Genomic DNA, 25607 nt, shown 5'->3' with positions numbered 1-25607 from the left:
TTCCTTTAATTCTAACTTTACTACCTGCCTTACACAAATTAAACAGGTTAAAACTGTGATCTTGAGGTATATTTTGTAGTTATTGGAACAATATTGTAGCACTAACTATCTCTGTTAGGCCAGAATAGTGCTTTCACAACATACTGGTATGGATGAAGTGACATCCAAAGGTTTCATTTTAAAGAATCATTTCAAGGAGCAGGAGGATGAAATCATTCACTTATCAGCAAGTTGGGATTGGACGCCGCAGCTGTACGCTCACTCACCGTGCCGTCTGGCATCATCCGTAGACAGGAACCAAAATCAGCCAGGCGGATGTGGCCATTCATATCAAGCAGAACATTATCAGGCTTAATATCCCTGTAAAAAAAAAAGAAGAAAGACGTTACAGCACAAAAAGTTTCTCTGTTCTCAGTACTAAAGCATTCTTCACTGCATCAAGGCTGACATGTGAGACATGACCATGTTGTCACAGCAAACTTGGGATTAAGCATGTGTGAGCTAAAAGTTCCGTTTTACTTTTAGGACACATTATTTATCTATTTAAAGGTGCATTAGTCATTTTTTTCATTACTTGAACAAATAACCACTGAAGATAGACTCACCAAACACTATTAGGAACACTATACTAATACCGAGTACGGCCTCCCTTTACACTCAAAACAGCCTCAATTCTTCATGGCAAGGATTCCACAAGATGTTGGAAACATTCCTTTGAGATTCATGAGGTCCATGTTGATATGATTGCATCATGTAGTCCCAGCAGATTTTTCAGGTGTACTTTCATGCTGTGAATCTCCCGTTCCACCACATCCTAAATGTTTTCTACTGGATTCAGATCCGCTGACTGGGAACGCCACTGAAGAACACTGAACTCATTGTCATGTTCATGAAACCAGTTTGAGATTATTTTGCTTTGTGTCCTGGTGCATTATCATGCTGGAAGTAGCCATTAGAAAATTTTTAAAATTGTGGTCATGAATTGATGCACCTGGTCAGCAACAATACTCAAATAGGCTGTGGTATTCAAGCGATAATTGATTTGTATTAACGGGCCCAAAGTGTGCCAAGAAAACATTCCCCACTGCATTACACCACCTCCACCAGCCTGGACTGTTAACACAGGCAGGTTGGGTCCATGGATTCATACGGTTGGCCCCAAATTCTGATCCTACCATCTGAGACGTCAGCAGTAATCAAGATTCATCAGACCAGGCTACGTTTTTCCAGTCTTCAACTGTCCTGTTTTGGTGAGTCTGTGCCCATTGCAGCCTCAACTTTCTGTTCTTGGCTGACAGAAGAGGAACTCAATGTGGCCTTCTGCTGTTGTAGCCCCTCAGCCTCAATGTTTAGTATGTTCTGCATTCTGAGATACTTTTCTGCACACCACAATTGTACAGAGTGGTTAGTGAGTTACTGTAGCCTTTCTGTCAGCTCAAACCAGTCTGGCCATTGGCCTCTCTCATCAAGAAGGTGTTTCCGTCTTCATAACTGCCGCACACTGGAAGTTTTTTCTTTATTGCACCATTCTGAATAAACTCTAGAGACTGTGTCAAAATCCCAGGAGATCAGCAGGTACAGAAATACTCAAACCAGCCCGACTGGTATCAAACATGCCATGAGCAAACAAAAAAAAAACTAAGATCACATCCCCCCCCCCCCCCCCGTTCTGATGGTTAATGTAAACATTGCCCAGAGCTGCTGGTCCATATCTGCATGATTTTATGCATTGCATTACTGCCACACCATTGGCTGATTAGATCATTTTATGAATGTGAAGATATACAGGTGTTCCTAATAAAGTGCTTTGTGTGTATATAGAACATTATTTCAAAAGAAGTATGCATTAATCCATGGTCATAGTAAAAATTTATCAAAGCACATAGAAGAGCCGTTTGGAAAACTGATTTTCATTCCAGAATGTTTGTTTGTGTTTGGCTGCACCTCCTGTCAGTCATTTTATAGACACTATACTCTATAAGCCCCTTTAGATCACATGGACACGTAGTTTCTATATAGACTCCATAGTCCCTTATGTAACTAAAAGTAACCATGTTTTTGCCTGAGAAATTGTGTATGTCACCATGACAGCGCCAGTAACACATGACATGTATAATATGACCTATGACCAGTTGGATTCTACCTACTCTTTCCTGAAACATGATATCTGGTAAAGCTCATCTTTCTTTGTTTTAACTGGCACTAGAAATGGTGCAAATACTGTTAGCATTTCAGGAAGCTGCATTGAGCGGTCAGGACCTGGCGGAGTAAGAAGGAAAAGGAGCTCAGCTGGACCGGATAGCAGTTCGGTACAGGCCATGCCCACTGGGTAACACAGGAAAAGCCCTCTGTACCTCCACAGACCAGTGGCATCGGTGGCCATTTCATTACTCTGACATGCAGCGCCTATATGCAAGCACACAAATTCCTGTATACACAGACACAAACTCATTCAAACTGAGCAAACCACTAACTACCTGACCTGCTAAGCCCTTCAATGCAAGCAAACCGGTTTTACAAGCAACTGATCTGCTTCTTTACAGTATCCTGTATTTCTCCTTCTCTCTCTCTCTCACACTCACACACACAAAATTTACCTGTGCACATAATTCTGCTGGTGGATCGAGTGAATGGCAAGAACCATCTCTGCCACATAGAACTTGGACATCTCCTCAGGTAACCTGTCCTCGAACTTGCTGAGTAGTGTTAGCAGATCTCCGCCCACATAGTAGTCCATCACCAGGTACTAAAGAACAGGACGTTGCGATTCACTTATTATCTCCATGTGTTATAAATTCGAGAATGAAACAGTCTATGCCACTGCTGAAAATAACAATAGCGCCACTGCAACAGTGTATGAGCATTGTTAATCAGTTTAGGCCATGGATGAATTGTAATTACAGACGGATGGAGATGCTCACCAGGTAATTATCATCCTGAAAAGCATAATGCAGGGTCGTGATCCACTGGCAGTCTCCGTTCACCAGAACGTCCCTCTCCTCTCTGAAACAGGCGGTCTACAAAAAGAACAGGAGTGTGACAAATTGTGTGACTATTGTACTTTCTGCCATTCTAATAAACCTTCGCAGGCATGTTAGTGTTACTATAATTTGAGTGGTGGTGTTCTGGGTGGGTTTTTCCTGACCAGCCACCCTGACAAAAGCTCTCCTGATATAGAAGCCTGAGGCTACTGTCAAAGCTCATTGTGCTGAAACTGGGTCAAGATGGAGCAGAAAAAAAAAAACATTTTCATCACTGAACAGGTTTAATCTCGGGCATTGGCTGTGTCCTTCGCATTCGGTATCGGTAGCATTAGTACGCTTAGGGTAAATAAATACATTAATGTTTGCTTCATTGTGTTTCCAAGAAGATGCTGCTGTATGGGCCGATTTCATGAGGGTCTGTTCAGAAGGTATTAAAAGTACATAAAAAAGACCTACAAAAGCAGGAGGAAAAAAAAGACTTTACCTCAGCCCTCTTCAGCATCTCCCACTTGTTCAGAATTTTCATGGCGTAAATGCGCTCTGTGTTTTTCATCTTTACCACAGCAACCTGAAGAAGAAGAAGAAAAACGGGGGTTGAGGAAGGTTAGCACATGCTTATAAAAAAAAAAAAAAAATCAATTACAAGGCAGCCCAATTATGGGACTAAGAATAATTCTGCATGTTTTCTCATCATGTATTCATCTTTATACATTTGCCCTACTTGGGTTAACATCACTTGGGAAAAGTGCTACTTTCAAAATGCTGTTTTTACTTGTCGATGCATCTGATACGGAGAATGCACGAGCAGGCAGCGAGCCTGAAACGGTGGGAAGCGTTTGACATTCAATCACCTGTTAAACACACTGACGCCATGAAACATGACAATAGGACAATGGCTGCGTGTGAAGGTGGATAAAGACTTCCTCTCCAGAGCAGCATATCGGTGAAAGAAAGGAAGAGACAGGGAGGAGAAGAGGGTTGTCACCGACGTTGTGGGCTTGGAATGGACAGACACACCCTGCATGAATGACGGCATGTCAGGGAGAGGGATTAAGAGCGTGCGTTATGAGCGACAGCATGGTGATAACGATACGTCTGAAACAAAACAAACAGCTACAGGTTGCTAAGGATATGAATTACAAACAAGAGGGAACCGGCGTTAATTTAGGTCTACCTCAGATGCTCCGCCTACAGCTTATAGAGTTTAGTTTGTACACTTAGATGGCTACAAGCTTATAGGATCTTAACGGTTGCAGTATAATTGGTTATTCATTCGCTTTGTGTATCGGTGTGACGAAATACGAATTTGTTCACTTAGAACTGAGGTCACGCTTCTTACTCACGACTCTTTGATCGATTTTTTATGGAAACAACACTACCACATTTGTACTGAGTATAAATAACTGCTATTTAGTATAAAACTTTAATCGTTTAAGATTAAAGTCAACAGTGCAGTGTGTCCTCCCAAAAGTTAAAAGGAAACCAGCTTAGGTGTAATGTAAGCTGGAGACACTGGGGACGTGTCCACATGACTTTTTTTTGGTTTTGTGCCCAACACTATTTGAAAGTGTAATGTGTTAAAACCCTTCAGGTAATACTTTGTGAAAGAAACCGATTCAAAGGCTTTCTAAAAATATCCGTTTATCGCTATTTGCAGCGAGGGTGGCATCTATAATAAAAAGCCTCTCTCCATGATAAAACCCACGTGCGTGGACCAAGGATACATCACTACCGATAGTGGTATCAGGTATCAATCAGAAATCGCACGCAGTTATTCATACTCGTACACAATGCTACAACACTGGATGCATTTCACGGTTAATGATGCCAATCAAAACAAAGCAGACTGTAAGCTCTACTGTCAAAATATCAATAGGAGGAACTACAGCATCTTCCTACAATTCAAAAAAACCTACACCCATCATGCTGTTTAAACACTATCTTCAATAGCGCATGTGAGGGCGGACGACCTGAGCATGCTGAGCAGTTTCAGCAAACGTGGTCTTTTAAAACATAAATAAATAAATACACTCTAAAAAAAAAAAAAAAAAAAAAGGGGTGCACAGGTTGCTGGGAAACTCATGCACACAAAGGTACTTCAGTTCTGCGAACACTGAGCACCAAGACACGGACGATTCACATTACTGTGCTGTTTATTTACATTAATCTACAATCCTAGTATTGTTGCATACGCTGTTATAAAAAGGCAGAGGTGTTGTACCAACTTTTAAATAGTCAAATTAATCAGCCATGCTCTCTGGTTGAGTTTTATTTATTTATTTTTATAAATCATCTAACAACTTCCTACAATGGGCAACACAATGTAGGTGAGGTAATCCATAACAACATTTTAAAGGGCTTCCAAAGCCATCATGTCCTTATAATTGAGGAGTTTTATTACAGCGCACAGTACTTCTCGAAGCAAACCTGCACCCTTGGAAACCAGTAATATTAACAGCTGGTCAAATAATGAGGCAGATCACGCTTCTGAACACCGGTCTTGATTAAATGAGCTCTACGCGTAATGCGTCACTGGGAAGTTTTGAGAGAGCCATGATTCATTCATTTTTATCTTTGTTTATTTGTAATTATGAAGGTAATATTTAGGACATGAGATTAAACATTTGTTTAGGATAAGTTTCTTCCTTCTCAATACAAGTTCCTGTCATTAAAGAATTTACTCTCAGTTGTCTCGCCTTGTCACTTTTCTTTTCAATTTGTAGACTCGCTGTGCTTCACGTGTGTGAGGTCATGTGGTACAACGTCTATGGTCATTGGTTAAAGCAAATAACCGGGACTAGACGGTTTATTTAATATTTGCCTGAATGAAAGGCGGAGTTTTTTGTGAGTGTTGAAGTCAAAAGTGCTTGATTTCGCTGCAGCTTTTTTCAGAAATTTTCCAAAAAGTTTGTGTGCTTTTTTTTTTTTTTTTGCAGAAAACTACTGGGCGAAATTGTTCTGCGCGGTCCTTTGCAGTGATGTTTGTTGGTAAATGAGACCTTTTGTAGCTGTACTCATGTTTGACGCACGTGAATAGAAGAGTGCTTTAGCGGAATGTGCATTGTGATGACGTCATATGACGCGTCTTGGTCCAAATCCGCAGCAATTTTAAAATAAAATCACAAGCTCCTCTGAGTATTGTAGGTTTTGCTAGATTTTGTGTTAAGTTCTGCGATTGCAAAAGCGCTAAACCCTGGATGGACTGGCAAAAACTGCAGGTTGGACACTTGAAATGGAACTACACGGAGAAATGAATCGAGATGGATTGAAAAATAAGTTCACAGCAGCATGAAGGTTCTTTATTTTGTTTGAAATAGCGGCGAGTGAACATTTTGAAGGCCAGACAAACGAAAACTCTTCCTGTGCATGTGCCATGAGTTGCAGATGTCTACAAACACAGGTCATTTTTGAAAAGTCTAGCACTAGTCATCAACTGCATACGGTGACGTGATTATTGAGTATGTCCTAAAGACAGCAGGTGTTTTTGGAGTGTTTCAAACACTGGTTTCAGAAGTGCGATTCTCCGTTCTTTTTCCTCTGCTAAGACATCACATGATGAGTGTTTACTCACAGCAAGCACCAGTGAAGAAACTGCACACACACACCTGGACAGATCACTATGTGCTGCCTCAGCAGAGAACTTGTGGACAAACTGCGACTTGCATGCAAAAAGCTAACATTCAGGGATCCACGGCTAGCCCACAGACAGACTGATAGACAGACAGACACAAAACAGGTCGAGACACAATAAAGGAGAAGTCACAGGGAAACTATGTGAAAGGTACACTTTGGAAACAGTCTAAAAAAAAAAAAAAAAAAGTGTCAAACACACACACACTGTGCATCAGACAGACTCCTAAACACACCAGATAACTGACCTCATTACAAAAACAAACCAAACCCAATGTGCCCAGAATCCATTTCGTTTCCTCCTCCCCAAGTGTCTCTTGTCCTCTTTCTATCTCTCCTTTTTTAGACACAGATTCTGACACAGGCAGTCAGCCTGACCTGATTGGAAAGGCGGGGCGGTATGTAAAAGGAAGGTGTGTGTGGCCAGAGTCGTGTCATGCCGCTGCATGATTGGACAAGTTTACTCGGCGTACTCTCACAAAAGTCAGAGGCGTCACATACAGTCAGCGCCCAAGGGAACAAACGCTGCTGCTCCTGTCAACACCAGACTTTTACACGTTAAAAACAGCGCTAGCTTCTGCTTGTGACTGTAACACTCATCAGCACTGATAAACAAGAAAAAGTACTTTCGTAACTCTAACCAACTTAAATGCAGAAGGAGAAGAGAAATAGCTGTGAAGATCCAGTTCAGGATCAAAGTCACAACAATCCCTCAGTGTGTACCGACACTAACAGCTCTGTGTACGGGGTTGGGTCTCGAATGTACTTTGACCTTATTATCTAGGGCACAAGTGATTCACTGTACAAACCTGATACAAGATAAACATTGTGAAATAAATAAAGGACTGGAAGATGTTTCCCTCCTCAGTTTAGTCTGGCAACTGTAGGCATTCGCATCAAAGAAAAACCCCAAAAACATTTGCTGAAAAAGGAGCAAATGCAAACTTCGAAATTAACATAAAACTATGTGCCACTGCTTTCAGGGTTTTTAAAAAATGTACTCTAGATCTACTGTTATCTACATTTGTATTGATTTCTGACAGGAAAACTAATTACACTTCAGACGTATAGTCATGGGATCACGGCTGCATGATTCCTGATGAAATAGGAATTTTTTTTAGCATAGGACCGAGATCACGATTCTCACTCGAGATTCTTTGTAAGGAACAATACTGGCACATCTGTACAACAAACAAAAAACCCACTGTACTTTAATCTTATCTTATCGAGGTGTCAAACGCAAACCATCTTAGGATTACCTTACACTGCAGACACTGAGGACGTGTCCACACCATCCATCCAACCATTTTCCAAGAGTATATCCTCAGGGAACTCGGGGCACATGGCGGGGGACACTCTGGACGGGGTGCCAACCCATCACCGGGCACAATCTCACACACATTCACACACTATGGACAATTTGGGAATGCCAATCAGTCTACAATGCATGTCTCTGGACTGGGGAAGGAAACCAGCGTACCCAGATGAAACCCCTGAAGCACGGCGAGAACATGCAGACTCCGTGCACACGGGGCGGAGACGGGATTCAAACCCCTAACCCGGGAAGCGCGAGGCAAACGTGCTAATCACCAGGGTTAGGCTTGTTGTTCAAAGTCATTTATTACTCGTTACTCTTCTCAAAAATAATATTTTGCTTGTTACTACCTGCCAACAGAAATTCGCTACACTAGTCGTTATATTACTTTTCCGTTACAACCCACAAAATTGGTAACTGCGTCCTTTCTCCTTAAAATTCTGACTTTGCACGCGAGCCTCTTTGTAAATGCCGGTAAGTGCAGCTGATAAAATAGGTCTTCTACTAATGAACACAGACGTTCTTCTCCTGCTTTTCATGTTTGCATGACAATCACATTAATGTATCATGAATCAATTTACATTAAACTTCAATCATGTGGCATATGGAACTATTATTATATATTTATATTAATAAAGATTAACAGATTAATATGTCTACCTTTTCCCATCTTTAACCATCATACCCAACAGGTGCAGAACTGAAATAACTGATTTAAATTCATGTTACTTGTTGCTCCATTGCCTGCAGCTCTTTGAGAATGAATGGTTACATGTCCCTTTTGGTGTGGTTTTGAGAATGTAGGGTTTAGAAGCCTTTACGTGCCAAATTCAAGTAATAACCACACAAACGATGCGCAGAAGCCTCTTGAAAGTCCCAGAATTCACACGTTTTCTCCCATTCGGAAACGCAAGTCAACTCCTAGTGAGCCGTCTCTGTACTCCATCAACCAAACACTAAAGCTTTCAGCAAAGTCCCGCTTCTCACACGCACTGCAGATGTAGGCCTACTCTGCGTTCCTCTCTTCTCTCTTCCTGTGAAGACTTATTCAGAACAAGTTTCAAGGGAGGCAGAGGGAGTGGATGGTTTGGTGTGTATGGCTCAGTGCATGGAAACTTGTGTACTATAAAGACCAGTCATGCAGCAGTCCTGAACCTCCCTGTTCAACACTCTGCTTTCAGAAGGGGGATACATCAATCATACAGAGGAAATGCACAGACTTCCCTGGAAATGCATCCTGCAGTGTTTAAGTTAGAGGAAACGGCTGGGAGTGGAAATGACACACACACACACACTCTTCAGCACAGAAAACAATACAACACAGCGAGGGTCAAAATGCTATGAGGTCTGTAAATGAATAAAACAGTTCCCATTTAGGAATTTCAGGACTGAAACTGAAACCTGGTTCACACCATGGCCTTGTCTAAAACTTTTATGAAACCCAGTGTGGTTCTACACCGTGGTGATTGATCAATTCTGATGGAGATTGAAACCGAATTAGGCTTCTGCTAGCCATATCAACTTTATTTCAAGGGTCTCGATCAATCAAAGAAACTAAAATGCTTCCAGTTCCATCTTCCAGTTAAACAGCACTGTCATTGGTAGAAGAGTGGAAAAACACACACCCAGATAACAAGAGGTCATTCATCCCTACTGGGGGGGGGGGGGGGGGGGAGACCTATAGAAACCCTTATAGAATTTGTAATGGTTTTAAATGGTTATAATGGGAATATTACTGGTTTTAATGGGAACTGTAATGGTCTACAGGTATTTTTGCCTTCTATTATGCCCAGTGCATGTTATGCCCAGCACAGTGGTTCTCAACACAGGGGGCATGTCTGTCTATCCATCAAAACAGATTATACTTTAGGTTATATAAAGATAGATTTTATATAGAATAGATAATCATTAGACCTGGTCTCCTCCAGTATGGGGGAAGGGGGGAGGGTGTGCCACATGATGGGGAGACTTGCAGGGACTTTAGCTACAAAAGGTTGAGAACCTCTGATCTAGTGGATACCATTAAAGACCAGTAATGGTAATGGTTTTAATAGTTAGCTGATGGTTATTTGTAATGGAAACCATTAGAATTTCTGTAATGGTTTCTATTGGGTTTTTTTTTTCCCAGCAGGGATTTCAAGCTTAGAGAATGCTTTCACAAAAAAAAATATGATGCTGTCCAACAATAACAGAAGTTTGACTCTTAAAATGAAAGCGTTCTTAAAAGTCCAAAATAGTCTAAAAGGTTTCTGACTCTTTTTGATCCTTCAAATGAAATAAGCCACATCCTTAACCAGGGAAAGGCCACATGGATGAGTAATCCAGGGAAGGAGAGACTGCTAAACAGAGCTTGAGGAGCGTGCGTGCGCGCTTCACAATGTATTATCTGTGAAGGAAACACTATTTTTGTAACCGGCTCTCCTTTGAGACGGTGTTCATTTCCTGAGCCCTTCCTGAAAGCTACGCTATCCTGCCCCGCTTCCTGTGCCACTACTGGCACTCGTGCTGGCATTGTAAAGTGGGAAAAATCTGGGCTGAAGTGGTCCGAATCGTTTAATAGTGTCAGAGGTACAACAGTGTATATATGGTCCGTATTGTACGGTTTATGCCTGTATAAGGAGATTTCATGAGAGAAATATGTGAAAGTGCTTTTTAACAGTAAACACTGATAACTCCACTGGCTGATGATGTCAAACTGTTCGGTTAGCTTTCCACTCTTTACTGCGTCACATAATATGTACGAGGTCCAACACGTCCTTCCACAACAACCGTCTGACTCCAGACTTAGCTCTGCAGACTAACAAACAGGCTGAAGTGTGTGAGCAGGCGTTTATTTAAAAAAAAAAAAGTAAGAAAGAGGCTTTTCGTGTAAAGAATGTAAGCTCGGAGCTAAGTGAACATAGTTAATTTTATTGCGAGCGTCATTTCGAATCCAACCTGATTGTCACGAGGCTACACGTCTGTAACAGCTCATTTCAGAATGATTTTGTCTCAGGACTGTTAAAGCTCAAATGCGCAGCGGTGCGATAGGACAATCTGAACGTTTCTCGGACTGTCTGATTACATGCCTGCTTAGTCTAACTCTTGGAATGAAACTGAAGAACAGTGAAAGAATTTAAACTGGCTAAGCTAGAATTTATTTTTTTTTCCCCCAAAAATAAAAAGCCACAGTGTAAAGCAAAGCTTTTCCGCGAGAGGGTTTAGACTGGAAAGAAAACTGAAACAGCCGAGGCGAGTTGTAATCTGGTGTTGTACTGATGATCTGTTTTTCTATGCTTTTCAATAAGGTTCGCAGAAAGGCTAATACAGAAGACGCAGAAAAACAGAGTGGGACAGAGAAACCTGAGCTACCCTTTCATCCATCAATCAAGTGAGAAACGGTGAGCAGGAGAAAGTGTGTGTGCTTTGTGTAAACGCTGCCCCGACCCTGGGCCTGTAGTAAAGGTACCGGAGCGGTGCATTCCACAGTTCAACAAACGATCCATCTCAAACACCCAGATCTGTCCTGTCCCAAAAACAGCATAGTAAGTCCAGGCCGGGTCCCTGGTGAACGGATAGGACGAAAGAGGAAGAGAAATAAGGCAAAGGAGGAGGAAGAGGTGGAGGAGGAGAGGAAGGAACGAGCTCGGGGCTGTAGATAAGAGCTTTGCAGGACTGCTAAACCGCTTGCTGTTTCAATAACAACTGGGTTTTTCTTGGATATGTATATGCCATGTAATAACACTGCAGAACTGATCAGTATGAGGGATCTCGCATAATCTCACAGAAGGAAGATGTGGAGCGTAGTCTTTGGAGATGGGCTACGTGTGATGAGCGTTCAGGTTGGCTTACCTCTCCGAAGGCACCCCTGCCTATCACCTTGAGCATCTCAAAGTCGTCCCGGTGGAGCCGCATGTCTTTTACAGTAGTGGTGAACGGCTTCACTGCAGAGAGACAGAGAGAGAGAGAGAAAGTGAGAGGATCTTAATTAACACTGTATCCATGTATCATAAACCATCTCTTTTTTGATTGTCCCCCCATTCATTATAAAGAGTCACTGTACAGAACCATTTGCCTAGCGGTCTACCACCATTCCAGAACATCACAATGTTCTCTATAATTACATTTATTAACAATTAACAATACAGTTATTCATGCTCTGGATATAAGCTTAAAGCTGCGACACACATGCTTGGGGAATTTCGCAATCTCTGGCAGAAAAACACTATTGCGAAGTGGTCAAGTATCAAGTACGCTGCGTGGAGTGAACGGACTGTTCCAGGTCCAGTCTCAAACCACATCAACACCAACAGCGAGACATACTATTAAGTATAGTATTATGCCGTTTAGGCCCCGACCCGAGCGCATGAGACACAAAGGATTATTATTAGGCAATTATTAGACAGGTTATTATGTAATCGTCTGCTGCTGTTGTGGTTTCTTTTACCCCCTCAGGATTACAGAACCGGTAAGAGAATTAAAAAAAATTTTTTAAAAAATGACTGTGCACATCAGTGTGTGAGTACTACATGAACGAGCAAAACATTACACAAGAGCCTTTAACATTAGGCTGTCTTTTAGCAAGCACGGTGCCCACACAGGTCTGTGGTGTGACTTTACTCTCTCTCTGCAAGGCTCAGGGTGTCCGAGATCAAAGCTGCCTGAGCTAGCTGGCCAATTTTAGCTCACTAATTAACTAAACACACAGTGTGAGAAACAAAATAAACATAGCTGATCGCTTACACCGTGTATTTTTATTATCTGATCAGTTTCTGTGTATTCGGGTATCCAATTTAAGTTTCTGTAGAAAAATTCTTTCATGACACAGGGCAAATCTTAACTGGGGTACGAGGTGTGTGATGTGCTATGGATGTGTATTATTACTAACACGGAATCGTCTCTCCAACTCATAGAAACTCAGGAATATTTTACTTAACCATCTGCCCAAACCAATTAGGAATTATTTTCATTGTTCATCTAAAAAAATTAATTCCCACCTTAACCAACCTCCAGAACAATGATCAAGATCAGCATGTGTGGATACGCGACACTGCAATTTGACAAAATGTTTAAAATGTTGATGAGAGTCTTATTTAAAAACTACACAGTTGAAAGAACAAAGAAAATGCATCCCGCATCCACAAGCACTCCTCCCTTGTCTTTTACAAGGCACGGCAGGGGGTTTGGCAGCCACCCAAGCCGAGGCTTAGCTGGCCTGAAGCGCTCACCATATGAGGACATGTGCGGAGTCTCGTGCACAAAAGACGTTTAGCACTCCTAAAGCCAAGGACTTTAAACGCTGGCCTCGCTTTGCCCCACAGCCTTGACCCTTTATAGGGGGAGGGGCTTTTAGTGCAGCGTGAAAAGAGCATCATCTGCTTTTCACGTGGAGAACCAACGCAGGAGCCGAGCACTTGGCACCAAGTTTTAAAGTCAGTAATCTACAGCACTGAAGCTGTTGTGTGCGCGCGCACACACACACACACACACACACACACACACACACACAATTCTTACAGATTTACAGTATCGGTGCCTGTATCCGAAGCTAAAACACACCACCACAAGGCATTTCTATTTAACTACAGAGAACCTCTGCCGTTTCGTGAAGCACTGCTGTTGAAGCCATTTCAGTTCTCATATAAATTTGCGTTTAAAAATTAAAAACTAAAATGGACATAAATGATCATCACAATTAGCTCAACATTTACACACTGATGCAGTTTTATACAAGTATACAGTTCTTCATGTACAGATGCAGAAAAGTGGAAAGGATCTACAAGCAATAATGGACGAAGACACTGAAATCCTGCAAGGATGATGGCAGTCTGAGATCTGACACTCGCATCTGGCATCGTTATCATAACCATATATTATCTGTGATGTCCAAAAGATTCATGTCCGTGGGACAAGTTGAGGGTCATATTTTTCTGGACGCACTCTTCATGGCTAGAATTCGGTTCTTTAATATTGCTGGAGGTACCCTAGATGTAATCTGATAATCTGCTCCGCATGAATAATGCAACATGTCTGTAATCAGCACAAGTCTCGTCATCTCAGTTACAATGAGGTGGGAAAAGCGTGTGAAACCGACACAAAACAAAATGAACACATCTCCTCACAGAAGTCCAAGATCTTTTTTGGCTGAGTAAGGTCCCGGTGGAACGGAGAGATGACTGCTGTTTCAGCAGCTGCTTCAGCTTCTCCAAAACAGGGCCATTCACACAAAAAGCCAAACTGGCTTACGCATTCATGCAAATGCAAACCAGAGAAAAGACCCAAAAGCCTATTTTCCAACGTAGGGCTGAATGGTTAAAGCTCTCATCCATTCGATCCATGATTGTTCGCGTTCATTAGTTCAGTTATGGTTTGTTTTTCCATATTGTGCAAAGCTCAGTCTGAACCAGAAACTATTATAATGACACAAATGCAGCACCAGTGTCCAATGCAATAAATAAAAATAAAAAAATCTGTCAAAATACTGCATTGACAAGTATTGGTGTATACTCATCCATCTTACAGTACTGACTGAAAACTGGAAAAGAGGCTAAAGCTGTCAAAGCAGCACCAACTTAGGACTAACTGAAAGACTGACCCATTTAAAGTCAGCCAAAACTGTAGTTTGCTTACTGAATTAGATTACTGGAAAGATGGACATACAACTATCCGTCCAACAGTCAGTACGTTTACATGGACAACAATAATCTGGTACTAACCCGATTAAGACAATACTCTGATAAAGAAACCACCATGTAAACAGCGATTTCTGATGACCTTAATTTGACTAAAGTCATACTCAAAGTAAACACAAATGGAATTAAGACATGTGGAGTATTCCTGTTTTAGTCGCATTATCGAAGTGCATTATAGACATGTACACACCTTAAATCACACTAACGTCGTGTGGGAGTAATGCATGTATTTCAGCTACTATATAGTAGGTAAGTATGCGGTTTGGGACGCAGCCCAGAGCTTCAAGCAGTCGTCTATTTACACGTACAGCATGACAAATAATTAACTGCACTTGAAGCTTTCGTAAAATTAAAAATGAAACACCCAAAACTGTATACGGTACCATAACGAACACGAACTGTATGTTAATATGTGAAATTCTGGAGGGAACGTCAGACGGCGTGGTGCAGTGACGTAATGCCGTGTGCTGTTAATTCATCTATGTTCTATAACATGTAACACAGGAACATGAAAGGAATATTCTAAAAGCAACTCATGTAAACACCTTAATCACAATATTGTCTTATTCAGAATAAGGTCAATAATTAGATTACTGCTGTCCATGTAAACATAGTCAGTGAATTTATGCTACTGATATCAGGTCATGTGTCAAAACGTAAATATAGTCAATCTGCTTTATGTAATATATGAAATTTATTCAAAATTGCAACACTTTCACATGAGCGATGAGTCAGATCATAATGAACAGCTTTTTAATGGCTAAAGATGCTTGACATAGTGGTCACCTTCATGGCATTATGATTATGACATTAAGTGTCTGATAAATTGAGAGGCCTGCTGTTGATTTTACATTACAATCGTCTGATGTAAAAGTTATCCAAAGTGTCTTGGTCTTTCCTTAATGAAGGCCAAAAGTCAAAGGAAAAGTAGGAAAAATATTTACTTTGCCAGTCATGGTATGAATCAACCGTTCACCCTAAAATGTTAACCGTACTGCCTCGACCCACCGCAGTGACTGGACACCGTCCTGAGCCAAACAAGCCGAGCTCTGAATGAATGCAGCACTGGAAGTATGGAAATGATCCAACTACATGCCTCTCTGAAATAAACGTTTGTGCGCAGAGTTGACATTTGCCTGCGCCTGGAGACACTACAATCATTACAACGGAGAGAGTGAGAGTGACCACAGGAGGGAGAACCCACTTCATCCCAAAACACATATAACCAAGAGAAGATTAACAAGTCAGGAAATGAGAAGGCCTTCTTTGTCCACCACAGGCCAGTGGGAGGAGGAAAGAGTCCTCAAACATGGACTAACAGAGTCCACACTGTTTTTCCTTCACCAATGGTTCAAAAAACACCGGACACGTAGGGCACTGACCATGATTGGAACTTTTTATAAAAATGCCTATATCGGCTCTGGAATTACAGAAGACGTGTGGGGATGGGATATTTAATTTTAATATTTTTTATATATATATTAAATACATTGTATTTCAAATACAAATATTTAAATTGATGTTGGAATATTGATAAATCAAAAGCAATTCACTAATAATACTATACGAAGAGTAAACGACAGCAAATAATTTTAGAAGTCCTATTTGTGTTCAGGTCTATACAAGACACGGTTAATTCCGGGAGGTTGAAGAACTCATTAACCAAAATGTTGTGCCACCCTTTGTGTTTCCAATCTTCAGAGGGTATCATGTGATCTAGATTGACTCATAAAAGTCTCTTTGAGCTAAATTTAAATCTGCCAAATTACTAAAGTCTTTTGCGAACTTCTTCATTATTTGCTTTTATGCCCATCTGGTCATGCTCACGTGTCACGGAACCGCAACACGACTGCAGCTGCAGTGAAGACATATTGATTATTACTTTAAAGTGCCATGTAGAGCAGTGTGAGTTTAAGGCAGCCGGAAGGCCATAACCCCATGGTCGCTCCGACAGCAATTTCCCATCAAATAACATTAGCACAAAACTGATTTGCTCAACAGTGATACATGTAGTATTTCGACATTGAAAAGAATTCCAGCACCAGCTACTTCTTTGGATTAATGTGGCACAAGTCTTGAAAAGGCTAACAGAACCAAAGCAGTATTATACACTGCAATATGCCAGCAAATGTCTGCCAACAAAAACAGGCTATTTATCACCATTTTTTGTCAGATAAGGTTGTGTACAAAAACACTGGTTCCAGTTTAAAGAATGCTATCTTGTAGATCAATATTCTCAGCCTGCAAGTTATCATTGAAAAGCACATCTGTCTAGAATTTTTAGTTGATAAAATCTTTAAATTACATGTGAAATGTGCTTTAGACAGAAAGGAACAAGTAACAGGAACTCGACTGAGAATTCAGCTTCAGAGCTCCTTAAGTGGTGCCTCTTCCACGCCCCCCCGAAACACTTCTTATATTTCGTGATGTGAGTCATTGGTTTCGCAAAAAGTGTGCCATAGAATTAAACATTACATGTGCAGAGAGGCAGCAGTAAGCACGGAACAGAGCGCATATATGAAATACCTGATTCTCTGACGAGAACGTTCATAAAGTGTCGTGAGTAGAAATGTTTAAAAAGAAAAAAAGTGATTTATTCACAAAATCTCATACTACTAATACCTTCATGTTGCAAATGTATCGAACATTAATTTTTAACAGGGTTAGTTCAATGTTTATTTGATTCAATTTTTTTTTACCTTTACATCTCTTAGCTGTGTTGAGGAGTCAATATGTCAAATATATATTTATGCTAATTTCCCATCATTTAACTACATACTAGCATGTTAGCTTTATAGCATTCTCTTAGTTGTTAAGTTTTTCCTCTTTCATACCAGTGCATTCCCTGGTATTGAAATGAATTCAGCAAAAGATTAAAATCTTTCTTGATGACTCGAGTGTGTTCCATTTAAGAGCGCTTTGATGAATAAACATAAAAAGACCAATAATGATTACATCTTGGTCACAACACCTGTTAAAGGACAAAAAAATTAAAACTTAAAAAAGGTAGTAGTCAATAATATCTTTAAGAAAAACCTCACATTTGCCTCGTGCTTGATTTAAATTTATTTATTTTATTTTATTTTTTAAGTGCACTAGGTTATCATACCATGAAAATTTCAAACTGAACATCTAATTAACAAACCTGGACTTGGGAAGTCTGTGAAGGTGGAGACTACATATTTCAGTTTTTCTACCTGACAGAACCAAAATAGAGTCTGCCCTAGCAACCACAGCTATAAACCAACCCTACCCATCTTTTATTCTCAGTACAAGAGTAAATGTAAGCCTGACCTTTGGGCAACATAGGGATAATATGACAAGAGTTCTTGCTTGCTGTTTTGACAACCCAAATTACTCTCCTCATAGTTTCATTTTCCATACTTCCCCATCATAACGTGTCTCTCCCACAGTGTGTATTGAATGCTTTTACTTCTGCTCTAGTCTGGGTGTTAAATAAGTGAGCATGAGCCATGGGAGTGGCCCACAGAGCTTGAGTCCCAACCCTGAGGTGGGGTAGCTAAGCTAAGAGAGCCACCGGACCTGAGTAACATGCTTAAACGTGGGTGTGCCAGTCGTCGAAGTATCACATCATAAATGTTTTGCAGTTACAGAATAATCGGAACACTCCTCATGGGTGCGGCTTGCATCAGTCTACTAAAAGTAAATATTGTTGATGTCACCTTCGAGAGCAATGCAAAAAAAGCCGAGGCTCACCAACATCATCGGTTGTTGATGAAATAATGACAGTACTACAGCTAGCTCAATTACGCAAGCCATTTACAGGAATGACCTCATGACTGAAAACACAAATATAGCTAAGAGGGAAGTAAGGGCTGTAGTAATACAGATGAGCAGTCCTATAAAGCAAGCCTGCACTGGCAGTGGCTTATTAAACATTAATAGGGATGTTGGTGAAAGAAGGACATGGAGTGAAGGCTGGTATAAGTGCTCAGGCTGGTAGAGTAAACAGGAGGGGGTGGCTTGGCTGGTAAAAGCATCAGGGCTCTTCACAGGGTTAATCTATTATCCTGCACCAGCTGTGATACACACACCCTGCCCCCACCAATCCAGCCATTTACAGGCAGCTGACCCTGGTTCTACTGCTACCAAGGTACCACAGTGTGCTTTACCAGAACCGGACAGAAAGGACCAGGCACAGTTTATGACAGACAAAGCTGTATCTCTGAAATGGCAGGCTGTGACCTCTGGGATTTTCCACGGGGGTCCCTAAGGGGAAACCGGATAACTTTCCTCATTGACCAGCTGAGGAATGAGTCAGTCATCTGAGGGTGAGAGGGTCAGGGGAAGACTTGTCTTTCAGGTCTTGATCTCATGTGACACAGGACACGAGGCACAGCCCCTCGGGAAACCTTTCACCACAAACGCCATTAAAAAGCCAGCTACGCTACATCCTCTTGGACAAACTGGGACCCAGATTGACAATAAAAGCCAGGAAGACACAGGCGGAGCACCAAAAAAAATTCCAGATACTTACTCTACAGCCCCACAGGCTGTCCTGGTAGCTCACCGCATGTACTAATCTCGATAATATAATGGATTACTGCAAGACATTCTTTACTTGAATGCTAAGTGTCACTAATTGCATTTGAGGAGGACTCTAAGCAGTGCTCAAGCTATATGCTGAATGAGAGCTTCAAAGTAAAGTGGTGTGTATCAGGACTGGGATCCTGTGGGACCTGTGGCACCCAACAGATGTGTCGCAAGAGCAGAGCTAGTTTTTGCTTCCTTGCGGGCTGGAGCAGGTGGTCAGATATGAAATTGGCAGAACTCATTAACAAGAGGGCATATATGGTGCTTGCACAACTGTGTAATGCATTTACTGCTTTCATACATTCATCATCAGTGGCTGCTTTATGCTTGTCGAGGTCACAGTGGTTTACATGACTATATTGTTTATATTTTTGACAAACTGAACAAACTAAGTTTGACAGAAAATACAGTTGGCACGAGCAAGCAATAATAAATGTGGAAGTAGGCAGAGTTGTTCAAACAAGGGCTTCTGCAGGTTTCAACAAATTAAATTTAAGACTTTTAAAGTCCTTTTTAAGACCATTAGGAATGCTGTTTAAATGTCCATGTTAGCCCACACACCACATCGCAACACACTGGGCGTGCCCTGATCAATTCTGACTGGGCTGCACAGTTACATGAGTAGTTATGGGTTCTGTTTTGTAACAGCATGAACAATACAAAATTTTTCTAAAAACACATTTAAAAGCAAGACTGAAGAATAGAACTTTATAAAAGTAACCTTAACTTCACAATTCGAGCAATTTTAAAGACCTCTCAAAATTCTATTTAAGATATTTTAAGGCATTTTAAGGCCTAAAATTCTGATTATTGGATTAGAAAATTTTTAGGACGTTTTAAGGATCCACAGAAAGCTTGACCAACTTTCTGCAAGAATGGGCGGGATTGGTCAAGAGTGTCTGCAAGAATGGGCGGGATTGGTCAAGAGTGTCCGCAGGGATTTGCGGGATTGGTCAAGAGTGTCTGCAGGAGCTTGCGGGATTGGTCAAGAGTGTCTGCAGGAGCTTGCGAGATTGGTCAAGAGTGTCTGCGGGATTTGGTCAAGAGTGTCTGCAGGGATTTGCGGGATTGGTCAAGAGTGTCTGCTGGGATTTGCGGGATTGGTTAAGGAGAGTCTAGAACAGGCAGTAACAGGACTGAAGAAAGAAAAAAAAAGTCTCATGCACACCTCTACTTCAAAGTCAGCATATCTTCATAGTCACACAGGTAAAATTAGTTATCTCAGATTAAAGAGTAACAAAGCCTTCTATGGTGCATGACTACAGCCACAATACATCTTTAAACTAAGAATGAGCTGCCTTAAGTGTCCTCATTGATGCAGATTTCCTGACCACAGACCCTGGTTGTGAATAGCACAAATAACTTCCCTTCCTGAAGATATGAACTTCTGCTTCTCCTTTCTGTGGGCTGAGTTATACAGGCATGACCCTGACAGTAAGTCCCAAAGCCCACAGCCGTTCCCATATCCTGACCTAAATCACTAACTAAAGCTAGACAGATGTACAGTACAGATGTTACTATAGAAATTATTTATAGCAGACAAATGTATATGCAAAAAAAACAAAAACAAAAAAAAAACCATCAGAAGTCCAACAAAACTGCTAGTTTTCAGAGCACAAAGACCAAAAGGTCCACCAACATCTGGTCACATTATAGTGAGACACTATTTTATGTAACACTTTGAAGTAGTGAATAACCTTTGCTCTATAGTTTGCTTTGCAATTACGTCATTGTTCTTTAGTCCTTTAGTATAGCCATAGGGCGGTATGGTGGTGCGGTGTGTAGAATTGCTGCCTCACAGCTCAAGGGTCCCTTATTCATTCCAGAGCTCATATTACTCTCTGTGTGGAGTTTCACATGCCATACAGTTTCCTCCGACTGTGAGTGGGTGGACAGACTATTGGTTCTTCCCAGGTGACAATGCCCCCATCCGCACTTAGTGGCGGGTTAAGTAAAAAAATTATGTAAATCAGCTGCTGCTATAGCCTTCACAATCACCAGATCTCAACTCAAATGAACATTTATGAGAATTCTTTTTGCATGACGTGTTGTTTAGTCATGTCTAAACAACGGACAGAATATCTTTTGGAGTAATGTACATTAATACATAATGCACTAACTATATTAGTGCATATGTGTTTACAAATTGGATGAGATTAGATAAAAAAATTTCATCCCAATCTATTCCATGCCATAATGTCATTGTGATGTCCATTAACTTCACTGCATCTTTGCAGCTGTGGCTCAGGTGGTAGAGAGGGTTGTCCACTAAGCGCAGGGTTGGCGGCTCCATCACGGGCCCACATGACTCCACATGGCCGAAGTGGCCTTGGGCAAGACACTGAACCCCAAGTTGTTCCCGATGGCAGGCTAGTGTCATTGGTGTGGGAGTGTGTGTGTGAATGAGAAATATTGTACACCGCTTTGTAGAACCGCCAAGGTTAAAAGGCGCTATATAAGTGCAGACCATTTAATATTTACACCATACGAACAATACTTTTCATGACTCATCCCTTGTTGACACATGGGTGACGATGCTAAACTTTAGGCTTAAGGAACGTGTTTATACTTGGTTTTTTTTTTAATCCCCCAGACCAGCAAACTCCCGCAGAAAGTTTGACCAATCCTGCCAACTCCCACAATTATTAGCCGGTGTTCATACTAGCAAGCAACCAAGTGACAGGTGACCGTTAATTTTCTACATGCGTGCATTACACAGCTGTGATTTCGATTTCAACAACAAAAACAGCAAGCAACATTTAATTAGAGATTTTCTCAATTCTAGCCAAATCATGTATGATGCGTTAAAGCGATAAATCCAAACAACTGGCTTGCATGATTCCTGGAACCAATCCTACAGAGCATGAGGTTCACATTTCTTCAGTTCCCTACTCATAACTTCAGTTCCTACCTGCAATCAGTTCCCATTTACTGTTTACAAACATGGAAGAAAAAACTTGTTTTAAGGAAACCGTGGTTTCTTCTTATCTCGTCATATACAACATCCCGTTAAATGTGTATAGAGACACGTCCAGGAAAATAAAACTCGGAAGGAAGTAGGCGAGGAGTAATATCTGCTGGAGTATCACAGTACACCGACTGTAAAACACTAATAACGGAGCATAATACAACTAGACTAATATAAAAAAAAATGATAAAGCATCACATCACCAAAAATGTCTTGTATCAGATAAAAATGGTACCCTTTACTGGATGTTTTACAGTCTGGCAAACTAGCGTCATGCTAACTCCATGGTATTAAACCTGTGCCAGTATGAATTTTTAAAAAAAAGGGGAGCCCTCACAGAGAGCTTTGGAAAACAGCTGCTGTGGCCCACCACATGGGAACAATGAGAACAATCACCAAAGGCATGAAAGGGTCAATGACATTTCTTGATTGAGAACACAGCTTGGGTCAAGGTCATAGCCTCTGCAACTTTCATTCCTCAGTCATGCTTATATCCCTAATGGTCCTTTCAAATGACAGGGATTTATTCCAGAGGACGTATAATAGAGCCCCACCCATGTCTCTTTATGAATGAGCTCACAAAAAAAAAAGTCTCACTTGAGAAGCAAAAACGAGGCACTGACATTTCTAAGATCATGTAAACACCATAACATTGTGAAATTCTTAAAGGGAGTGCAAAAATGTACAAACCATCCAGTGTGTGGATTATATACAGCACCTAATCGAGCCTGTATGGGCATGATGGGAAGAAATATGTGTGCTAGTATGAGCTTGAACAGGCCAAAACTTACACCCTTCCGGCGATCTCAATCCAAGGACATTTTTCTTTAAAAAAAAAAACACTCATTCTGAAAGGTTACATAATTTACATGGCATGTTTAACATCTCTATATGTTAAATATGGTTGCGGCGCTCTCTGTGGCTCTGTTTGAAGAAAACTGGAAAAAATTCAAGCCACAGCTCCAAGGCATGTAGAACAGCAGATCTGTACTCGGGACAGCTTGGGCCTATGAGCAGGCTTTAAGAGAAATATAGGCGTCCTGATCAGCTAATCCGTGTCATGCCTGTGGCCTTGTGCCTAGAAGCAGAGAAACAGTGGAGGGGAAGCAAGGGGGAAGGGGAGGCTGCGTACACATGCCTTGGGTTGGGGGAGGATATAATCAGGAATTAATGGAATTCTCTTTAGTCGTGCCATTGCTCCAAGTCAGGTGACTTCAGCCTCTCAGGGACAGCAACTTTTTAACGAAGCGTTTCAAAAATGATTCAAGAACCTCCGTGGAGAAGTAGGAACCTTTTGGCAAAATGGTTCTCATCTGTACATTTGTATGGATGTATGCAGGAGACTGCATGCTATTTGTTTGCAAAGACATTCCTGACAAGCCTGGTCCTGACTCCCTATTTCCTTTACTGTTGAGGAAAACACAGATGCTTTATTTTTAAAAGAAATGGCCAATTCTACCCTACATATTCCCAAGCCTTCTGTGCAGACAGGAACTTTTAATCCAAAATGCAACAATGTCACACTTTCACGGTGACAGCATTCAAATAATGTCCAGCTTCATAACGAATGTTCAGTTGCCTTGGTAATCACGAATGGCTAATAAAGACTCGTTCACGCAAAAAGATTCTCAGTGTGTTGCAAATCAAACAAGCGAAAGGGGAGGTTATCGGCCAAAGTTTCAGGGCCATTATTCAAGTATTCATTATTCAATTCTATATATGGTACAGACTATATGAATAAACCACCCCAAAGCTCTGCGACTACTTCACTGCTCGTGTTGTATACACAATTCAACACGATATTCTCAATATGTGAGCGTTTGCAGACGCGCAGATGTTTTCATGCATGTTTGATTTTCTCGGCAGTGAATCGATTCAGATTCGGGGGTGAAGAACTCCTAAATCCATTAGTTAGCTGACCGGACAAGTGAAAGCTCAGAAGCTGCCCAGTTCCATGTTTCGGCTGCTTGGAGACCCAGGCTAAAACGGTATCTGATGTAATGGAATAAAGTATGCCAATCTTGATACAGCTAATGCACTGATAAAGATAAAAATGAGTATACACTTCCCTCATAAGGGATGATTCAGCCATGGCCGTTAACTGCACTGTATCTGAGGACATCGTTGCGTTTTCCCCTTCACAGCCAGCTAGCTTTCCTTTCTTTGGAAATATTCGCTAGCTTTTATTCAAATGTTAGCTAGCAAGCTAACTTTGTTTGGACATGTTCTTTGTTGTTAGTTACCAAGATAAAACATCAATAACATTATTAACAACAACATTTCTTGGGCATTCTAGCCAAGTCTTTGCAAATAAACAGCTTCTCATCGAGCACGTGTGTATGTTGGTTAGCTATAACAGTTCCATGCACAAATTTAAAATGAGATTAATGGTGAACAGAAATGTGCTGCTTGCTTTTATTACATCTATGCCAATATGTCTAAGAAATAGTATATGAGGTGCAAGCTTACAACATAACAAGCAGACCATTAAATCTACTAAGAAAAAAATTGGCATAACCTTTTAGTTAAATTATTGGTACAATAATACACATAACATATTTAAATTTATAATTATAAGGTAAAGTTATTATATGGTGTAATGGATGTACTTAAGCTGTTTACTTTTTCATAATAACCCAACTAGTCTCCCAGAACATTACTTCTACACAGAAAAGCTTCACAAACCACTCTGGCTACACAACAAAAGCCAGCTGGGCTGCAAGTCAACATCCCACCCAAATTCAAAGTGTATTCCTATTCATAGTGTTGGCCTTTGGAAACCTTGTTTGATTAATCATCCCACAGCACAACCGATGACTTACACCTGCTTTTTAAACACTGCTCTATACTAACACACTAACACTGATCACTGTATTGCAGGAAAACACTATGTTGCCATAGGGTTCTCTTTAATTAATTAACTACAACTGACATGATTTTTTTGGGGTTTTTTTTCCTGAATTTGTCCTTAAATTAGTCCAATTGTCCTATGATAAGGTCTCCCTATCAGGGATGCTTCCTATGAGTAACGTGTACAGGGTACCTGCAGGTATCAGCACATCAAATTTAATATTTTTAATACCATATTCAAGACATTTCCAAAAAATGTTAAGACCTGCACGTTACTTCACTCATGCTACACGATACATCAGCTATAATGGATTGTGTTCATGCATATACATCCATTTCAGGGTAAATTATAGCAGGGTAAACTTCTAAAGAGGTATATGGGAGACCACAGCAAATATCTTTTTTGCATTGCCATTTGCTCAATCAGTGAAGGAAAAAATACAGTATTCTCTTTCCATGACTTTCCAAGAGAGGTAAAAATATATAGAGAGATGGATTATGGCAGTCCCTCAGCAGCTGTATTAGAAACCCACTTGCAGCAGTGTTTACTCAGATTTTTGGTCATTTAATGCCAGGGTTTTGTAAGTAGTGTTATAAATGTACATACATTAGTGTAAGGAATATATTGTTTTAAA

The 25607-nt window shown here is 40.9% G+C and overlaps 1 protein-coding gene across 2 annotated transcripts in view; it reads right to left on the bottom strand.

The window, feature by feature from the left end:
- Positions 1–25607, bottom strand: part of cdc42bpb (CDC42 binding protein kinase beta (DMPK-like)) — a 71834-nt gene that overhangs the window by 37153 nt on the left and 9074 nt on the right. For both annotated transcript variants that reach the window (XM_053613598.1, XM_053613597.1), the window contains exons 2-6: positions 11761–11852; positions 3469–3552; positions 2922–3017; positions 2598–2746; positions 267–360 (exon numbers count right to left, since the gene is read on the bottom strand). In XM_053613598.1, the coding sequence (XP_053469573.1) occupies positions 267–360; positions 2598–2746; positions 2922–3017; positions 3469–3552; positions 11761–11852 (515 nt within the window). The remainder of the gene's footprint in view (positions 1–266; positions 361–2597; positions 2747–2921; positions 3018–3468; positions 3553–11760; positions 11853–25607) is intronic.

The sequence above is a fragment of the Ictalurus furcatus genome, chromosome 25 (assembly GCF_023375685.1).
Source record: "Ictalurus furcatus strain D&B chromosome 25, Billie_1.0, whole genome shotgun sequence".
Classification (NCBI taxonomy): domain Eukaryota; kingdom Metazoa; phylum Chordata; class Actinopteri; order Siluriformes; family Ictaluridae; genus Ictalurus; species Ictalurus furcatus.
This window is presented reverse-complemented; position numbering and strand designations above follow the sequence as displayed.